Source organism: Lissotriton helveticus, chromosome 6, assembly GCF_964261635.1.
Source record: "Lissotriton helveticus chromosome 6, aLisHel1.1, whole genome shotgun sequence".
Lineage (NCBI taxonomy): Eukaryota > Metazoa > Chordata > Amphibia > Caudata > Salamandridae > Lissotriton > Lissotriton helveticus.
Genome location: NC_136067.1, coordinates 1,424,909,044 through 1,424,929,981, shown reverse-complemented (window position 1 = coordinate 1,424,929,981; position 20,938 = coordinate 1,424,909,044). Strand labels below are relative to the sequence as shown.

The following is a 20,938-nucleotide window of genomic DNA, read 5'->3' as shown; positions in this document are numbered from 1 at the left end:
ACTTACGCAAAGGGGAGCCAGGCATCATCAAGTACCTGCAACTCCTCAACTCAGCAGGTCACCAAACTGCAAAGATATACAAGCTCCTAAGCCCCTCCACGCTGGCACAGAACAAGAAAGCCACTAACGCATGGGAGACGCTCCTGGGCAGGCAACTGAATGAAATAGAACGGGCAAAAATGTGGAGCTCAGCGACAACAAACAAAGTCACCCCACAACTAGCGCAAACAAAGTATTGGCTACTCCACAGGGCCTACTGGACGCCATCCAAGCTCCACAAGGTCGGCATCGCAGAGTCTAGCAAATGCTGGAACTGCCAGAAAGAAGAAGGCACCCTTGAACACCTCATTTTCACCTGCGTGAAAGTCAAGAGGTTCTGGACACAGATCAACACCTTCTTGAACGATATGCTCAAAACCGACCTGACGATCAGCTTCGTAAGCCTGGCAACAGAACACCTAACCGCGAACCTAAAAAGTAGAGAAGAGAGAGAACTCCTAGACCTACTCCTCACAGAAGCCCTTAAAATAATCCTAACAAACTGGAAGAACACAGCCAAAGCGAACTTCAAAACATGGATTAATTGGGTCACTTTCCTGAGAGGAGCAGACAACATCACAGGCAACTTCTCGAAAGAACACAACGCCAAACTACACATGTGGCGCCCACTCGATGACCACCTGAGGAAACCCCAGTAAACACCCCCCCCCCTCTCTCTTTTTTTCTCTTTCTTCCCTTCTTGTAATTGAGGGAAGACAAAAGATAAGAGCGCGCATCCACAAATGGACTGTTATAGAAAAAAACGCTATTGTACGCTCCACCTATATATATATATTTTTGTATGGTTTTTTATATGCCAATAAAAGTTTTTAAATAAAAAAAAAAAAAAGGGAGGAATGCAGATAAAATGTGCCACAAAACAATATATCTCTTTGTCCACATTGTGAAATGCACAGAAAAGAGGATTAGCATGCTGCCCAGCAGTCAGCTGCCAGACATTTAATTTACCTTAATGCAGTTAGCATTAAGGTAAATGCATTGCCAGTCCTTCGAAAAGCAGATTTTTTTCTGGGGGAGGGTGGGCTTAACCATGGAGCCGCAGATAAGCTCCAATTTTGCTTAGAAGGATGAAAAAAAAAGGGAAACGAAAGAATTTCAATCAAGTCTACATGTGGCACCATTTCAATTAACTTCCCTGATGCTTGCATCGGACCATGGTCAATTCTTAAATGTCTGTTTTTTAAGTTTTCTTTCTAATTCATTGTCTTAACTTTCGCTGAGATGTTTTGTGGGCTCTCCTGCTCTCCCATAAACCACTCCGTTCAATCCATGCTCCACTCCTTCCATCGTGCTGTTCTCTTCATGCTCAACTCCATCTTCAGCCTTTTCTCTTTCAGTTCCATCCCTTGCCTTAGTTCTTCTCCTTACAACCATCTCGGTTCTCAGTCTAGCTCGTCTCCTCCCATTCCACTTTGACCACTGCCTTACTGTTATCTCTCTCTTCCTCTTCTAATATTTCCCTTGGGCTTTTTCGGTCCTCTGTCTTCTCTAGATATAGGATGCCCGTCCCCCTCACTTGACTCAAATGATGAGGAGATGCATAGTGTCAGGGGACCCAGAAGTAAGGAAAACAGGGAGCACGGTCCTTGCCTTGCAAACACATACTGGCTGTGGGTGGCAACTACTGTATTGAAGGGATTTCCTTTTGTTAGCACTATTGGCAGGAAGGTCAATCCTTTTACAGCCCCCCAAAAAATGAAAATAGCTCTAGCCTGATTAATAGCCATCTCCTTAAACATAGACCCTCCCATCTTTCACAACTATGGGCCCAATTACAACTTTTGGCGGTGCAGGAGTGAGCGGTATGCCACCCACACGCTCCCGTACTGCCAAAGCTGTGTGTGCACTGCCCGCCAGATTACGAGTGTTTCTCCTGTCTGGCAGGTGTTTCTTTGGTGGTCCCACAGCGGCGCCTCTGAAAATAGCCACCACAATGGAAACGTCAAAGGCAGTACCTGCACGGCATGGACTGTAAAGTCCATGCCGTGCAGGTCCTGGGAGCATGCACACAGTGGGACACACCATGTGCCCCTTGCATGCACCCTTTGGCCCGGAGGAAACCGGGGACATTGTAGGGCCTTCTTTGTTTCCTCTCTGCCCCGGTTTTCATGGAGGAGGAACCTCCATGAAAACAGTGGTGGAGAGAAAACTCATAATATGCTTGGAGGGACTGCGGCGGGCCCCCAAGCATATTGCGGCCTCAAGACCGCTGCGCCACTGCCAGGGATCTATGGCAGTTGTGGCGGTCCCATGGCGGTCCGATCGCCCAACTTCTAAGGGGGTGGTCAGATCACCAGTGCAGTTGCGGCTGGACCGCTACAACCACGCCCCCATGAGTCTGGCGGTTCTCGGACTGCCAGACTCGTACTCAAGCCCTATGCCTTCAAACACTTGCAAAACATCTGCCTGTTCCTCAGTCAACTCTCACTACTACCTACATTTAAATAGACACACAAACTAGATGGTGTGGGGTTGATCAGAGGAGTGCTTGGAAGAATAAAGGAATACAATCAGAAGATAACCTTACATTGTTTTTTATGCTGCCACCTATAGCTCTCATTCCCTTCTCTACCACACCCCACTCTCCTGCACACAAATCCAAGAAGTAACTGCAATATATGCTGCAGAGGGCTATACCAGTTGTTAAAGGCCTCAAATCAGAGTTATAGGCCTGAGCTGCAGATGAGGGCCTATAACGAGGGAGAGGGCCTTTAACAACCAGTAAAGCCAGACGCAGAAGGGTTATAAGATATTAGAACATTCAACCCATTGAGGGTAGAATGTTCTAAATGAAAAAGTTAGAAAAATGAAGACAAACATTGGCACATTGGAACTCCAGGCTTACACCAGCCATTATAAACCCGGGGCTACTCCATTCTCTTCAATGGGGCTCTCAACATTCCATGAACTAATATAGCAGCATAGCCTGCTGCTGAAGGCTATACTGGTTATTAAAGGCTTTGAACCCGAGTTATAGGCCTATGCCACAGACGAGTCCTTGTAACGAGGGTGAGGGCCTTTAACAACCGGTATAGCTGTGGCAGAAGGGCTATAATGCTATTAGAACATTCCACCCACTAAGAGTAGAAAGTTCTAAGTTGAAAAGGGAGAAACGGAAAGACAAACTTTTGAATGTTCGAGCAGAAGGTTTATACCAGCCATTTTAAGCCCAGAGCCCCATCCATTGTCTTCAATGTCCAATGGTCTAATCTAGATTAACTGATGGCCAGACCCCCAATTTACTCTATATGGTCTAGAGATGTAAAAAATTGGCAGATTAGTGGAAGGGGGTCGTGACTTATTTAAACACAGGAACTGGCAGAAACATAGCACGCACACGTTCCCCAGCCTATTGGCAGATCTGGCCTTAATAGCTAAAAGGCAGGCAGCGCTTATCTGGGAAAACAAATCAGGGGTCCCAACATGAACAGGTGCAGCAAGGATTGTAATTAAATGGGCAGACTACTAAAGGGTGATCCTGCATGTGGACGTCAGAAGTGGAACAAGAAAAACAAGAATATGTCAGGGTATGGGATTCTATATACACTGAAAGGGAGGAAAGCACATAAGAAGAAAATCTAAATGTGCACACTCAATAACTGTATAGGTGTAAATGTAGCCCTCCTTCCAATGATAGATAAGAATATAAATTTAAACGAGAAGTGAGCAGAAGTTATGTGATATTTCTTATGGGTGAAAACACCCCCCGCCTCACTGCGGTATTAGAAACCAGCAGAATTTAAAACTGTTGTAACAAAGCCTGACTAGACCACATACCTCCTATAAATGGTGGGGGCGTGGCCAAGCACGAGATGTGAAAAGACGTGCCCGGGCTGAGCTCCGAGTGAAGCTCCCCTACCACGGGCCATTTATCCTGCATTTCTGGTGGAACCGGGCCCAAACTCGAACCGAGTGTACCCGATCCATCACCTGGGCGATTTTCAGGCGAATCGGAACACCTGACCATCCGACCGACAGCGACCCTGGCAGCTGACCGCCCTGAGTGCACTTCCGGTCGGCGACCCCAACCACCTGAGGCCGGGGATCTGGCCCTGCGAGGTGGGCCGCAGAGCGTGTGGTTTCCAAAGCGCAATCCTGCGGGGAACAGAGCCCACGTCCCGCAAACCGGACACTCCCTGAAGACCCAACTATACAGGGGCCCCGGACATTAGCAAAAGGCTCGCCGCCTGGACTCACGGCGAGTCACGACACCAACCCGCCCTGCCTGCCGTCACTGGGGACATCCCGCCGGGCTCCGTGAACATCGGGGGAGAGTGCGCGGGACTGGCTGGGGACCCACATTGGCACCATCGCCCCTAGGCCCTGCCGGCCTAATACGGACGCTGACCAGCACAGTTCCCTGGGCCCCCCAGGCCCGCCTGCCGCCCTGACATAGGCCCGGCCACGGGTAGGAATCCACGATACGGCACCCAACACCCCCGGCGGCCCAGCCACTCGAGGGCCCCGAGAGCTACACGTATCCAAGTCACGCCAGCCCGTGGCGGACTGTGACACCACCCCGTCCCACCTACTGACACTGGAGTCGCCCAGCCGGGCTTGACGGACATCGGAGGGTCTCCGAGCTTGGCCACCGTGAGATCCACACAGACGCCGTCACCCCTGGGCCCAGCAGACCACCACCGGAGACCGCACGGCCCTATCTCCTGGGCCTCTGTACCCGTCCGCCACCTGGATGCCGCCACGGATCAACACCGGACCCGCCTGGCGCCGAGAGGCCTAGACCGTGCCACACACAAACTGAGGCCGCGTCACATCGGCCCCCACTGACGGCCGGCCCAGCACTGAGGGACTCTCCCGGGCCGGCGCAAGTGCGGAGATTGCACGGCTCGCACACCCCGCCCCCGCCGGACTTGTGCTGGACCACGCAGATCCCCACGCGACGCTTGGTGGCGTCTAGCATCGTCAGGCAAGGTGCGTCCTCCTGAGCCCAGTGGACGGACACACCCGGAGAGACTTAGTGACCCGGCCTGGCGAGCCACCGCATAGCACAGACGAGAGGTGTTCTGCAAACAGGACTTTCACGGCATAGACTGACGCACCTGGGAGATCTCATACCAGCCACTGCGCAACCACCTCGTCCTCCCCGGATGGTAGTATAGCGCGGAACCCCGGAGCCCTGCGGTGGAGCAATCCTCCCCTTCGCCCGCAGCCACGCACCATCTGCCACGGGTGGCACGGAGAGCCTGACCGGGAGACCCACACGCACCGGTCCCACCACTGCACATTGCGAGAGCATACCCACTCGACTGACCGGCTGCAAAGGCCACTCACATGTCAGGGGGGACCAGGGCGAGGACTGGCACCGGAGGGACACTAGGCAAAGGGAAAATGGTGAAGACCGTGGAGGCTGACCAAACGGCCTCCAAACTGGACACTATGCTGGCGGCCATGGAGCGCCTGGAAGAATCCATGCAACTAACCCGTACGTCACTGGAGAACAGGATCGATAAGGTGGCTGTGGATCTGACACTCCTCCGGGCGGACCACAAGAAACTGTCCGACCGCACCACGACTCTGGAGCATACGATGGCGGAGACCACTCCCAAGCTGGCGCAGACGGACGAACACGTCCGTGACCTGCTCAACCGGGTGGAGTTCCTTGAGGATAGAGCAGAGGACGCGGAAGGACGGGCCAGAAGGAACAATGTGCGCATAGTGGGCCTACCGGAACGATGGGAGCGGAGAGAGACGGCGGAACACATGGAGACCTGGCTCAGAGAGCTACTACCAGAGGGCACGCTGTCGCCACACTTTGTAGTGGAAAGGGCACACAGAGTACCATCCCGTCCACCTCCGGAGGGCTCCAACCCGAGGCCAATGCTCATGCGGGTGTTGAACTACCGCGACCGGGACGCCATCCTCCGCGAAACACGGAAGCTGTCGAATATACAGGTAGACAACGCCAAGGTGATGTTCTTCCCTGATTACACCATACAAGTTCAACGAAGACGTCAATCCTTCCTCGCAGTGAAGCAGCGGCTCAGGCGCCTGGCTCTCAAATACTCACTGTTGTTTCCAGCACGCCTCAGAGTGGTGGCACTGGACAAGACCCACTTCTTCGACACCCCAGAGGCAGCAGTGGCCTGGCTGGATTCGGGAGTAGACACGAACCCCGGGCCCGTGCCAATGGAGCGGCGCCGGAATCGGGGCACACACAGGCGGAGACAACGGCGCACCTCGAGGGCCGGGTCACCGGCCGTGGAAACGGAACTCGGCCCCACCCCGGAGCAAATTCAGAATGAACAACTGGATGCCGTCCGCATGACTGCGGAGATTAGCGGGTCTCAATCGCCTATCCTGATCTCCAACGCTAGCCCACGTTCACGCGGAAGCGCGGACGACGACTCCATGTACGGACTACCGGATGACTCGAACCCAGAGTGCCTGCCAGATGTCACGCCCCAAACATCGGATCTGATAGCATGAACACTCCTCCCCAGCCCGGCCCTGGCTGGACTACTGCAACTCGCATAACGGAATAGTCCGCTCACTTCCAAAGATGGCCCGATTAGGGGCCCACACCAACGCTCCTAGAGACCTCGGCAGTCATGAACGCCACCTTTTCCGGGGTCTGTGCCCTGCTCCCAAACCCCCCCCACCTACCGGATTGCCGCGGAGCCGCCGTGGTACCGGGTGGGGAGCTTGAGCTGTCCCGCTGGAGCATCACCGGGACCATAACTTTGGAGGGGTGGACGGACCCCTAGAGGTGAGTGCCCCCCCCCTGGGGGGATGGAGGATGAGATCCCACCATGGGAACAACTGCCTGGGTCCAGTGACATTGGGAACTCCGACCTGTCTACTGACGCTGTAACTGACTCCTGGCGCCCTTCTGGCCCATTGCCCGTGGAGGGGAGCCACTACGGCTCTTTTTGGCGTAACGAACTACCTTGTTTTATTCAAGTGCTGTACTCAGACACTCCCCCATTGAACTTACGGATTGATTGAGCTCGATAGAGCGTTTGGGCGGCGACTAGTTTTGTTGTTGCCCTTTTGGTATTATGTTTATGTTCAAGTTCTTCATTTTGAGACTAGTGTTGGTGCTGAAATACTGCAACGTGCATCCCTGGGTCTGTGGGAGAGAGCGTAGGGTAAAAATGCTCACTGTTCGCTGCTGCTGTGCGGGTGTGGGTGGGGCGGGTTGGGGGCCGGGGGGGGAGGGGTGGGTGCTTGAACGCCATAAACATTGTGATGGCTACGTTTAAATTTTGTACCTGGAATGTCAGGGGCATGCACACACCCTCCCGTAGATACCAGGTATACTCCTATCTTAAGAGACATCAGATTCAAATTGCACTACTACAGGAGACACACCTAGTTGCCGCTGAGGTGGCCACACTTCGTCGTAAGTGGAGGGGACAGATATTTGCCACAACCTTTTCAGCATTTGCGCGAGGAACCCTGATCTGGGTTCGGCCCGGGGTCCCGTTTGCACTGACACACAGCCATGTTGACACTGAGGGACGCTATGTCTTCATACAGGGTAGACTTGACGGGCAGCAGATCGTCATAGCCTCCATATACGCACCCAATGTGGAACAGGGGAAATTCTTCACACGATTGTCAGCAGTAATAGCGCTATGGCCAGACGTACCCTTGATGATGGGTGGGGATTACAACTGCGTGTTAGATGCCTCCCTTGACCGCTCGTCCCCCCCAGCGGCAATCGCCCCAGTGCAGGCGACCTCCAAGGCCCTACTTGACTGGGCAACTCAGTGGAACTTGCAAGATGCCTGGCGCGTCAGAAACCCCACCGCCCGGGTGTATTCCTACTACTCGGGAGCCCACTCTCTACATGTCAGGTTGGACAGGTACATGATGTCCCGTGACCTGCTCCCCTCCGTGTCCGACACTGACTACCTAGGTCGGACGCACTCGGACCATAACCCGCACACGCTGGTATATGGATGGAAGCGCCCGCACCCACCCGTACCTACGTGGCGCTTACAGCCGGATCTCCTGCTTGACACCCCATTCCGAGAGGAAATCTCCGGGAAGATCTTACAGTACTTCGAGAACAATGTTGACTCGACCTCCTCCCCGAGAATTGAATGGGACGCCTTTAAAGCGGTGACCCGGGGAAGCTGCCTCGGTGTACAAGCGGGCCTACGTAGACGAGTGGAGAGAGATCTGACACGGGCGGAGGAGGCACTACTAGATAAGGAACGGGAGGCGACAGGGGGCGATGACTCCCTACTGATCTCGGCCAGGGCAGACCACGCTGCTCTGATGGAGCGCCTAAAGAACATTAACTTCACAGCACACTCCGCGCGCACCCACAGCGCAGGCGACAAGCCCGGCAGGCTACTGTCGTGGTTGGTACGACAAGACACGCAATCCGCATTGGTCCTGTCCATCCGCACGACCCAGGGCGTTGAGGTCTACACCCAGAAGCAGATCCATGAAGCGTTCACATCGCATTACCGGTCCCTGTACAGCTCACGGCTACGGGCCACGGTGGTGGAGATCGCGGACTACCTGGCGACACTGCGACTCCCGACTGCTACCGCTGCCCAACAAGAGGAGCTAGGAGCTGCGCTCACTGGTGAGGAACTACGGGAGGTGATTTTCTCCCTCTCCAATTGCAAGGCGCCGGGCCCCGACGGGCTCCCGGCGGAGTTCTATAAAGCCTACTCACTGGTGTTAATACCGGAACTGCTGAAAGTGTACAAGGCGGCGTTGGAAGACGCTGAACTCCCGGCGTCCCTGAACGAAGCTAACGTGGTCTCCCTGCTGAAACCTGGTAGAGAAGCGAACGAACTCGGCTCATACAGGCCGTTAGCGCTCCTCAACACAGATTACAAAATACTTGCAGCGGCGCTGGCCCGGAGGCTTGCACCACTGGTCCCCACTCTGGTTCACTCTGATCAGAATGGCTTCGTACCCACCCGGAGCACGTCCTACAACCTATGCCGTTTTTTCAGGGTCCAACGATATGCAACCCCGACCTGGCCACGCTCGGGATGCATCGTGCTCGATCTGGAAAAAGCGTTCGACTCGGTGGAATGGCCATATCTCCTCCGAGTCCTCGAGAAGTACGAGCTGGGCGATGCCTACGTCCAGATGGTGGGACTCCTCTATCAAGCTCCCGAGGTCCGGGTCCGGACTGGTCGATTGTTCTCTGACAGGATCCGCATCGGGAGAGGTACCAGACAGGGCTGCCCCCTCTCCCCTATCTTATTCGCCTTGGCGATGGAGCCATTGGCGGAGATGCTCCGCACCTCCGGAGACGCCTGGGGCATCCCGCTAGCAGATGGCATTCACTCGGTGTCTCTGTACGCCGACGATTTGTTGTTATATGTCCGAGATCTCGCGCACATACCAGCGGCGATCACAGACATCTTTCGGACGTTTGGAGTCATGTCAGGACTCCACGTTAACTGGGCCAAATCAGGGATCTATGCGTTCGATGGCGAGATGCCACAGTGTGATGTGCGCATGATGGGGGAGACGCTCCGATGGCACCCGACGGTATTCAGGTACCTAGGGATCTTCATATATCGAGACCCCGTGGATCTCCTGGAGGGGAACCTAGTGAGAGCCATATCCTCGCTCACGGCCCAGGTCACGTTCTGGAACTCCCTCCCACTGAATGTGCCGGCCAGAGTGGCACTAACCAAAATGATAATGCTTCCCCGGCTCCTCTATTATTATACTAATCTGCCAGTGTACGTGCCGGCGCGCATATTCAAGGGTCTGGAAACCCTCACCAGACGCCTCATCTGGAATAAGGGGAGACCCCGGGTAGCACTGAAGACCCTGTATGCAGCCACAGACGCTGGAGGCCTAGCGGTTCCCAATCAGGAGCTCTATTACTTAGCAGCGCAGCTGCAGTGGGTCGCCTACTGGCTGAGCGGCAAGAACCTAGTGGACACGGCCACAGCCGTCACCATCCTATCTCCCGTACAGGTGCTAACACTCTTCCACCCACTGACGCAGAGCCGCCCCCCTGCACAGCTCCACGTGGCGGTGGCACGGCGGTGCTACGTGCGGAGCCTCAGACTCACCAAACATATGGTGCCCTATGCTCCGAACCTACCTCTACTGGGGACCCCCTTGGGCGCTGGCACGCTGTCCTCGACCGAGCTGCGCAGCTGGACTGCGGCAGACATAGACGACCTGAGCGGCCTGTACAATGACGGAGAGCTGTTACCCTTCGGGGCCCTGGCCGCGGACACAGAACTACCAGTGGGTCAATTTCTGACGCACGCCAAACGCCTCCATGAGCTGACGAAGGCGTGGGGCGACCTTAGCCATGAACCGTCCACTCATCTACTCGTCCAGTACCTACATGTGATGGGCGATGGATCCCACATTGTGCATTGGCTTGCACAAGCCTTGCACAGTCATACGCAATTTTCCTCTCAGAGACTGAGGGAAAAATGGACGACCGACCGAGGCACAGACTGGACGGACAAACAGTGGGCCGCTATTCTAGCAGGCGCCAGGGTTATTCCCCGCAATGCGCGATTCAAGATCATCCAATATTACATCATCCACCGCGCATATCTGTCTCCGGACAAACTGAATCGCTACTTCGGACTCGCTTCGTCGGCGTGTCCCAGATGCGTACTCCTGGACTCGGACTTCCTGCATGCGCTCTGGAGCTGCGCTCATCTTACCTCGTACTGGTCGGCGGTCACGGACATGTTGACGGCGGCCACAGGCGATATCCTCCCCAAGACATGGGAAGTATGCCTATTAGGACTCTACAAGAGGACCAAGCAGACCAAACTGCGGGCACGTTTTTGGGACTTAGGCCTCATTACGGCCAAGCGTCTTATCACACGACGTTGGAAAAGCGCTGCCCCGCCGCGCCCCACGGACTGGCGTCGCTCTTTTGCCAACTGGGCTTGTGCGGAGAGTGTGTCACTACACAGGGAGGAAGCCGCTGGCCTACGGAAATACCCGATCGCCCAGGATTGGGATGCTGCCCTGATCACATATCACCGAGCGTGCGCCCAAGCCGGCATAGAGTACCGTCCCGACACAGAATAGAGGAGGCCCACTTGATTGCTGTCCATACCTGGCGCGGGCTCTACCGCCCCCCCTGCCCCCCCGCCTCCCCCCCGCCCCACGCACGTTCCCCCCCCCCCTCGATGACTGAGGCCTTACACGACGGAGAGGTCCCCGCCGCTCTCTCCCCCCCCGCCGCTCGCCCCCCCCCTCCCTCGCCTTGCGGCCGCAGCGACCCCCGCCTCCCCTATTGTCCCCGCCCCTGCACGACCCACATAGGATGCACCACACGCAGCTAGGGTTCTAGATACATTACACCACACACACGAATGCTAGTCCAACAGTTATTGAAATGTTTCCCCCTCCCCCTCGTATTAAACTACCCAGTTATTCCCTTTGGTTGACACAGAGGCTGTTCATACTGTACACTTGATAATGCTCGATCACCCTTCCTCATTTGCATTTCACATAAGGCTGATTGGCTGCGCCCGTGACCAAGAAGCGGGCACCCAGCGGTCCATGCAACAATGGAGGGTATGATGCTGCCTCTACCCGCTGCCACATTCATCAGGGGACTCCACTTCAAACAATGACTGTTGACTTTTGTGACCACACTGGTCCCTTTCTGCAGTGCTACGAACTGCGAGCACTGCAACATGAGTCAATTCCTGGCAACGTCACCTATGGACTAATGCACTTCCACCAGCAACTGTTTATTTTCACTCATGTACAACTGACATGTCAACATGTGCTATTTGCTGGATACCGTTTGTGGCAATACTTCATTGTTATGACACTGTATGAATAACTACTGGCTTATCTGTGAAACTAAATAAAGTTTGGGACCGTTGGTCTTAAAAAAAAAAAAAAATACCTCCTATAAATGGTTTTAGTTAAGTTTATAGTTTTTTTTAATGTATAGCAAAGAAGATGAAATAGTAATGGCTGACAAAAATGAAATTTCAAAACTAAGAATTAGGGGAGAAAAAACAAAATAATTGGAAAAATGTGTAAATTATATTGGTCACCCTAACTATTTTTTGTTGAAAAAATATGTGAATAATGTGTAATGCTCTGATGAGATCTGTAAACTAAGAAACTCATTAAAGTGGGTTTTATAAAAATGAGGACAATGAGCAAATGATAAAAAAGTACTTCTTACATTTTTGTTGACGGTGTATGCGCTCCAAAGTGGCATATTGAGATCCTCGCTGTATCCGCTCACATACTTATGATGGTGTAGAAGGCAGTAGCTGCTGTCCTTCTGAAGAACTCTGGGCCTCCCGAATGGCAAGTTCTGAGTCTCTGTGTTTGTTACTAAAACAAATTTTACCCATTACTAAAATGTCACGAGACGGAGAAGAATATATTTTAAATTTGGATTCGTCAATTTCTTTCATCAGTAACATTACTCACTGCAAAGGACAACAAAAATACAAACGGACTCCTATAAAAATGTATCCCATATCGTACATAAAATAAATACTATAGGTTATAACCATTATAGGACATAGGGCCCAGATGTACGACCATTCTTTTTGCAGGTCGCAAATTGCAATTTGTTGAGACTCGCAAAATGTAATGTGTCTCAGACATATTTAGCTATTCCCAATAGGGTCGCTAATGATCTGCTTCATCAATATTCATGAGGCAGGTCACAACTTGTGGCCCATGGGAATGAGCTACAGTCACAGGGATGTTGGCCTGCCGCGCACAGCAGTCCATCATGTTTGTGTTTGCTTTTTAGATAAAGCAACTTATTGTTTTTCAAATGCAGACCACTTTCCTTAAAGGAAAACGGGATGCGTTTGAAAGAAAAAAATAAAAAGTGTTTTCATTTTTTTAAGAGCAACCAGTGTCCGTGGGACCACTGCCTGCTCTTAAACAATATTTTTGCTGCCAAACACAAAGGTGTCCCAAAACAATCGTACCTCCCCCTGTGAACCACTATTAGAAGGGATGCCCTTGGTGCGCCCCTTCCCAATAGCTACTTGCAAACCCTATTTTGCGAGTTGGTAATAGGTTACTGACTCGCAAAATAGGTTTGTACATCCTACAGCCCCTTTTTAGCGATCGAAACGGCCCGATTTTTCGTTTGCGACCGCTAAAAATGGTCATACATGTGGCCCATAACGCGAACAGCAGGAAGTAATATTTTGCTTTGAAAAAACAAATGTTTTTGAGAATGAAATTTTCCCTGTTGGTAAAATAAGCCAGGTGGAGCCATAGACATCAAGTAGTATCATTTGCCACTGCTGTAGTCATCAAAAGTAATGTAATCCCGTGCATATGCAGTGCAGCCAGAATTTTTAATCTCAGTTTTTTCCCCATGACAGAAGCTAATAGGAGATCTACACCAAGGTGAATTAGAGGAGCAATGTAAAATTTAATGGGATAAATTCAAAGTTTTTTTGGCTGCATCACCTAAATACTCTGGTAAAAAAGAGAAAGAAAGAGGGAATAGATATTTAGCGCTTGGGATTAATTGAAGGGTTTTTGTTGTAGACAGTGATTTATTCCTCATGATGACATCAAAAATAACATACACGGTCGAAACTTCAACAATCACACCAGTTCTTTTCTGTGATTCCAAGAGATCTTACTGCTTATCAACATTTGTGAAACCAGAACTGCTGTCCTGATTAAAGTTGATTGTTTTTTAAGTGCGAGTCCTTAGTCAACCATTTTTACTTACATATACTTTCACCCAGGTTCCTATAAGGCATAATGGGTTGCTTTTGTTTTCGTTACAGATGAAACCATCTAGGATAGATTTTTCCTGGCCTGGTATCACATAATGCAGAATATACACGACGTGTATATTTTCCATTGAATGACTCAGAATATAACATGATATCATATGAAAAGCAGTTACATATATTTAGAGAATAGAAGATTAATAGGAAAAAAAATGCACAGTATACAAAACGATTACGCCGTATGTGTAGTGAAGACCATAAAAACCTCAATGACTGAACTCATCATAGTTAAGGATTGTGAATTTCATAAAGCTTTTAATTTTTTCAGATTTAAAAAAAAAAGAAATCAATGAAAATATGTGTTTCCACTCGCAGTCTTAACTGTATACGTGGAGCCGATTTTGCACCTGCCGTAAGTGCTTTGTTCACTACACTCCTTTGAAAGATGCCTTTGGTTAAATTTCCCACCCAATTGGTAGAAATAAGCCATAAAAACAAGTTACTTACCTTCGGTAATGATGTATTTGTAAGAAACATAGGTTAGTTACAGATTCCTTACCTTAGAATTACCCCCAGGCGTCAGACTGGATCGGAAAGTTTTTCAGCAGCAGTACTCCGGCGCGTCGGTCAACGCCGCGTCCGTTGTCGGCATCGTGGTTGCTGGGATGATGTAGCGGAAGTTACTTAGACGTCACCCTTGCATGCTGACGTCAGTTTGGTACATGAATTTCTGCGGTGGGAACTCAGAGCCATGTAAGATACTGACCACTGGTGCACAAAACTAGGGCCCTGAAACAATGACCTGAACCCTAGAAATCTGTTCGCAGACCGGGGAGGATTGGTGGGCGGTAAGGAATCTTTAACTAACCTATGTTTCTTACAGATATATTGTTACCGAAGGTAAGTAACTTGTTCATCTGAAAGAAACAGTTAGTTATAGATTCCTTAACCTTAGACTAGATACCCTAGCAATACCAACTCCCGAGGTGAGTCTGCGAACTAAGTTCACACCAGAAAGTCCTGGAGAACAGAACGGTAAAAGAAGCGGTCTCCCTGGACTTGGCTAGCCAGGCAGTAGTGCTTTGTGAACGTGTGCCGTGATGCCCACGTAGCTGCCTGACAGATGTCATTTAGGGAACTCCTCGTCCCAAAGCAGTAGTAGCTGCCGTCGCCATGGTGGGATGGGCGCAAACCCCCACAGGAGGCTCCTTCTTTGCCAAAGAATAGCAGGCTTTGATGCACATCTGGAGATGGTCCGTTTGTGCATGGCTTGACCTTTCTTAGCGCCCGCGTATCCAACAAAGAGCTGGTCGTCCACCGGAACGGTTTGGTGAGATCCAAATAAAAGGAGAGCGCACGTTTTGGATCCAGAAGGTGGAGCCTCTCTTCCTCTTTTGAAGGATATGGAGGGGGAAAGAAGGTGGCCAAAGAGATGCTTTGGCCAATATGAAAAGAAGTGACCACCTTTGGATGAAAGGAAGGTCGAGTACTAAGGACGAACTTGTCGGGATCAACAGCCAGAAAAGGAGGCTTGGAAGACAGAGCTTGTAGCTCACTCACTCTGCGCACAGAAGTGATGGCCACCAGAAATGCAGTTTTCAGAGTGAGGAGTCTGAGAGGACAGTTATGTAGTGGCTAAAAGGGAGTGTACATCAGAAAAGTAAGAACCAAGTTCAAGTCCTACTGAGGCATTACGAAGGGAACAGAAGGAAAAAGATGAGTAATGCCCTTGAGAAATCTATTTACAATAGGGGACTTGAAAAGAGAAGGTTGATCAGGGAAGCCTGAGGAAGGCTGAAATGGCTGAGAGGTAGCCCTAGGAGTGTCCAGAGCAGAACCCTGCTGGGCTAAAGATAGAAGGAACAAGAGACCCTCAGAAAGGGGATCCACAGCCTTTGCTGTGCACCATGCCACAAATGTATCCCATCTGCAGGCATATACCGTCTTCGTGGAGGGACGCCTGGCTGCCAAGATTACATCACAGACTTCAGGAGGCAGGTCAAATGACATCAACTGCCACCGCTCAATCTCCACGCAAGGAGGTGGAGGCTGGACAAGTTCAGGTGGAGGACCATCCCACACTGCTGCGACAGAAGATCTTCACGAAGAGGCAGTCGGATCGGAGGATCGATGGCCATGTTTAGCAGCTCGGGATACCAGACTCTTTGTGCCCAATACGGAGCCACAAGAATACCTTGGGCTCGGTCATGCTTGATCTTCTGCAGCACTCTGGGCAGAAGTGGTATAGGCGGAAAGGTGTATAGAAGACTGCAACTGCACTCACGACAAAAAGCGTTGCCAAGCGAGTGCAGCCTTGGAAATTCCAACAAGCACAATTGCTGACATTGCGTGTTCTCTTCGGGGGTGATTAGATCTAACCGGGGCTCTCCCCACTGTTGAAAGAGACCTTGCACCACCTCAGAGTGAAGATGCCATTCGTGATCCATCATGCACCTGCAGTTGAGTTCGTCCAACCTGGTGTTCAGTGAACCTGTCAGGAGTTGAATCACCAGGGATATGCCCTGATGTTCCGACCTTGTCCAGAGACAGAGGGCCTCTTGACATTGGGTCAACGACCCCACCCCACCCTGTTTGTTGCAGTACCACATGCTGATGGTGTCGTCCGTGAACACCTGCACTACTCTTCCTCAGACAGAGGGAAGGAATGCTCTTAGTGCATGACGGATAGCCCAAAGCTCCAGAAGGTTGATGTGGAGCTCAGACTCCGCCAAAGATCAGAGGCCTCTGATCTCCGCCTCTCCCATGTCGCCGCCCCATCCCAGAAGGGATGCATCCATCATCACTGTGTGTTGTGGTTGGAGAAGGGAGAGGGACCTGCTGTTGAACCAATCCTGGTTCGTGAGACACCATTGCAATTGTCGTGCAGTGCCCTCCGAGATCTGGATGCAATCGGACAGATTCCCCTGATTCTGTGCCCACTGGAACTTTAGGTCCCACTGCAGATACCGCATATGCCACCTGGCATGATCGACCAGCAGGTTGCAGGTGGCCATGAGGCCTAGCAGCCTCAGGGTCATCCTGACCCAAAACCCAGGATAGAGGCTGAAAGATCGGAATCATAGCACGAATTTCCCAGACTCGTTGTTCGGGAGGATAAACCCGAAACTGTATTGTGTCCAGAACCGCTCCGAACAAAAGGAGCTTCTGAGAGGGGGTCAGGTGTGACTTTAAAAACGTTGATGGAGAACGCCAGCAAATGCAGGAGGTCGGCTGTAGTCTGGAGGTGGAAGACGACTGCCTGGGGCGAGCCCACCTTCAGCAACAAGTCGTTGATATAGGGGAAGACTGGAACCCCTGATCTGCGCAGATGAGCTGCGACCACCGCCATCACTTTTGTGAAAACCCGAGGTGCGCTGGTAAGGCCAAAGAGGAGCTCAGTAAACTGAAAATGCTTGTGGTCTACGGTGAACCGCAGGTAGCGCCGGTGGGCCGGCAGGACGGGGATGTGAAAATAAGCAGCCTGCAAGTCCAAAGCTACCATCCAGTCTCAAGGGTCAAGGGCAGACCAGACTTGAGCCAGGGTCAACATTTTGAACTTCTCCTTCCGGAGGTAGCGGTTGACATCCCTGAGATCCAAGATAGGACGCAGGCCCTTGTCCTTCTTGGGCACCAGAAAGTATTGGGAATAGCAACCACAAACTACTTCTGGGGCAGGATGGCTCCCTTGGCCAAGAGAGCTGTAACTTCCTGTTGGAGAAGGGCCAGATGATCCCACCACATGCGGGGGTACTGGGGTGGCACGGCGGGAGGGATAGTCTTGAAGGGGAGGGAGTAGCCCCTTCGAACTATCTGCAAAACCCACCTGTCCAACGTAATGTTGTGCCAGTGGGGGAGGGATGGCGAATCCTGCCGCCCACTGGCGTTTGATGGGCCTGAAAGGTCGGACTAGGAAGTTTTGGAGTCTGCTGCAGAGGGGGTGGTGGTCGACTGCCCGCCCGCTGGCCCCCAGAACCACGTCGGTGCTTCCCATGTCCCCAGCTGCGCGGAGGTTGAACAGCTTGCGCTGGCCCTTGGCTCTGAAAGGAAAGTGTTTGGGTACCCCTTCTGTGGCCATGTTAGGGGCGAAAGGCACACCGTGCAGGGAGTGTGGTGGAGAGGACCAAGGACTTGGCCGTAGCAGAGAGTCCTTGAAGCGCTCTAGCGCACTGTCTGCCTTGTCACCGAACAGGCGACGGCAATCAAGGACATCCCAGGAAAGCCAGTCATTCTCAACCAAGCGTGACGGCCAAGCGCCACCAACGTTGAAATAGTCCTACCCAGTGAGTCGGCAGTGTTCAGTCCACAGTGGATGGCGAACTTTGCTGCGTCTCTCCCTCTGCAACAGAACGGGAGAGCACAGCCCAGGCTCATCAGGACACAGAGGCAGCACTTGCTTCACCGTATCCCACACCGAGTGGAAATAACTGCCCAAGAGGCATGCGGTGTTCACCGACCGCAGCCCTAAGCTGGAGTAAGAAAACAACTTCTTCCCAAACTGATCCAGCTTCTTGGATTCCCTGTCTGGTGGTGCGGTAGGGAATGCACTTTGGGACGTTGAGGCTTGGACTACCAAGCTCTCGGGGGGGGGGGGGGGGGGGGTGTTGGGAGAGGAAAGTGGGGTGGGCCGGGCGGTGGGCAACCATCCTATCCACAGGAACCCCTGTGGTGGGCCTAGACAAGGTGCCCAAAACGATGCCGGTGAGGGCTTTATTAAACGGCAGCAGGGGCTCAGAAGAGTTCGCTGCCTGCCGGTTGAAGCACCTCTATCAGGAGGTTGGTCCTAACTGCCACAGTAGGTACCTCGAGGTGTAGGGCCTTGGCCGCCATACGCAACACCAATGCGCATGATGCTCCCTCCTCCGTAGCCACGATAGGAGGAGACAACATGCCATTGTCTGGTGAGGTGTCCTGACCACTGGCATCTCCCGGGTCCTCTCTCCAGTCCTGATCATACTCCAACTGAGCAGTGAGAGGGTCCTCAGACCCCTCCCAGTCTTCCTCACCCTCCTCTGGCTGCCAAACTGTCTGAAAATGCCCAGGGTGGAATGCTGGCACAAAAGTACCCATTGGCGCTGGATGGGAAACATCCTTTACAACGCAACTTTTACCACGCAGTGCTTTTACATCGCAACTTTTACAACGCAAACCATTACAACGCATTGCGCTGGGGGGCGCTCTAGGATAGGGGATAGATTTAATTTACTATCCAACACCTTCCCTAGTGTCCACGGGGACTGGAGTTGGAATAGTAAATTAAACTATTCACTATCCAGCACCCCAAAGCGCTATGCGTTGTAATGGTATGCGTTGCAAAAACTGTGATGTAAAAGCATGCGTGGTAAAAGCATGCGTTGTAATGTCATACATCCGCGCTGGATACGTTGTCGGTCGATGTTAGTCTGGCTCCGTATCCACATCGGGGTGGAAGGCGGGGTCTTCGCCGGCTGGAGGTCCAGCCGGCGCCGGCTGTGGACGTGATGCTGGTGGAATCAGCGCCGGTGGAGGTGTTATGAGGTCGACTGGCACCAAGGGGGCCCTGGGGAGCCGGGACCTGTCCCGCCGGCATCGAAGGCCTAGGGCCCCCAGACGTGTCCACGGGACCCGAAGTCACACAGGCAGAGTCAGGCTACCCAAAGAAGCCGTGCATCACTTGGGAGAACTGACAAAGCTAGGCAGGGGTTGCTCCAGGTCCTGGGAAGGGAGGGAAGGCTGGATTCGACACTGAAGGCTCCACGGGTGGAGCTGCGAGAGTGGCACCAACCACACACTTCGTCGCATCGGCCGACAGACGTGGGGAAGTCAAAGAGTGAGAATGCTTCTTTGACTTCTTCTTGTGCTTCGACTTTCCTGACGCAGTGTGTCAAGACTTAGATGAGGAGTGATGATGGCTCTGTGATCGGTCCGTCGACCTCCCACGTGACCTGAACCTTGAATGACGCGGAGCCGACTACCGGGCCCCGAGTAGCTTTCGGGACCGCTCACTCAAAGACTTCAGGGCCATGGTTCGGCAGTCGGAGCACGACTTGGGGTCGGGGTCGTGGTCACGCTCCAGGCAGTAGAGGCACACGCGGTGCTACATCAGTCGAGAACAGGAACTGCAGGCCTTGAAACCGGGCACCCCTCATGCACCAGGAGTCGATGTAAGACTTGAAAAGAAGTCGACAAAAGTCACAAAAAGTTAGTCAAAGACTGGGGGTACAGCGCTCTCCGGATCTGCGCTTGCTGGCGCGGAAAAAGAAAGAACTAAAGTCAACATGCGAGGTCGGCGTCTAAGTAGCTTCCACAACGTCTTCCCAGCATTCACAACGCCGAAGACGGACGCAGAGTCATCTGACACCACCTATCGTCCCGCAGGGGTACTTCTGATGAAAAACTTTCAGGATCCAGTCTGACTCCCTGGGGGTAAATCTAAGGTAAGGAATCTATAACCAACTGTTTCTTTCAGATAACCATTAAACATAGATGTGAAAAAGTGGTTGTGAAAAGCCATGTTAACGAGGAGGCTCACAAATCTATTGTCTTTTCCCAAACACCCAGAACCTCTAAACGTGGTACTTGACCATTGCCTGAAAAAGGACAGAAATATCAATGACTTGATTTTCTTCACCAAAGAACTGCTAGTACTATCGAAGGTCACTGATGGAGGCTCCAGGCTGAACATCTCTTTCTTCATTATTAAGAAAACATTTTCTATTACCATTTATGAAAAGGGGGAGAAAAATCATGGCCTCCTACTGCAATTTAAGCTATTCGTCATATCCTCAATTCTCTCACCAGTAAGAAAGACAACCAGACACAAAGTATCTCAAACTCCAATATCATTTATCAGTATCACTTCTTGAGGTCTTACCACTAAAGAATCAAATTACCCACTAATGGAATGTTGCACGCGTAGGTTTAAACTTAATGGCAGGTTTATCTAACTCACCAACCAGGAGTGGGAATTAATTGCATTTTGACTGTTTTTCATAAGCAGCCATGGCCTCAATCCCCTAAACATCAAAATCTTCAATTGATGGATGAATGAATAGATTTATAGAGTGTGAACGAATGCCTGGAGGCGTCTTGGTGATGATTGAGGAAAAGGAAGGATACGCTGATCTTGAATTTCTGTACAAACAGCCACATTTACAATGACTTTCTAAACACAGCAATAGAGGGACCTGTTTTAAATTCCCTCTGCATGATGTTCTAAAATAGGGCTG

The 20,938-nt window shown here is 51.9% G+C and overlaps 1 protein-coding gene across 1 annotated transcript in view; it reads right to left on the bottom strand.

The window, feature by feature from the left end:
* The window catches only part of ENPP1 (ectonucleotide pyrophosphatase/phosphodiesterase 1), a 739,100-nt gene that overhangs the window by 59,866 nt on the left and 658,296 nt on the right, over positions 1 to 20,938 (bottom strand). The window contains exon 20 of the mRNA XM_078649218.1: positions 12,197 to 12,351. Within this exon, the coding sequence (XP_078505344.1) occupies positions 12,197 to 12,351 (155 nt within the window). The remainder of the gene's footprint in view (positions 1 to 12,196; positions 12,352 to 20,938) is intronic.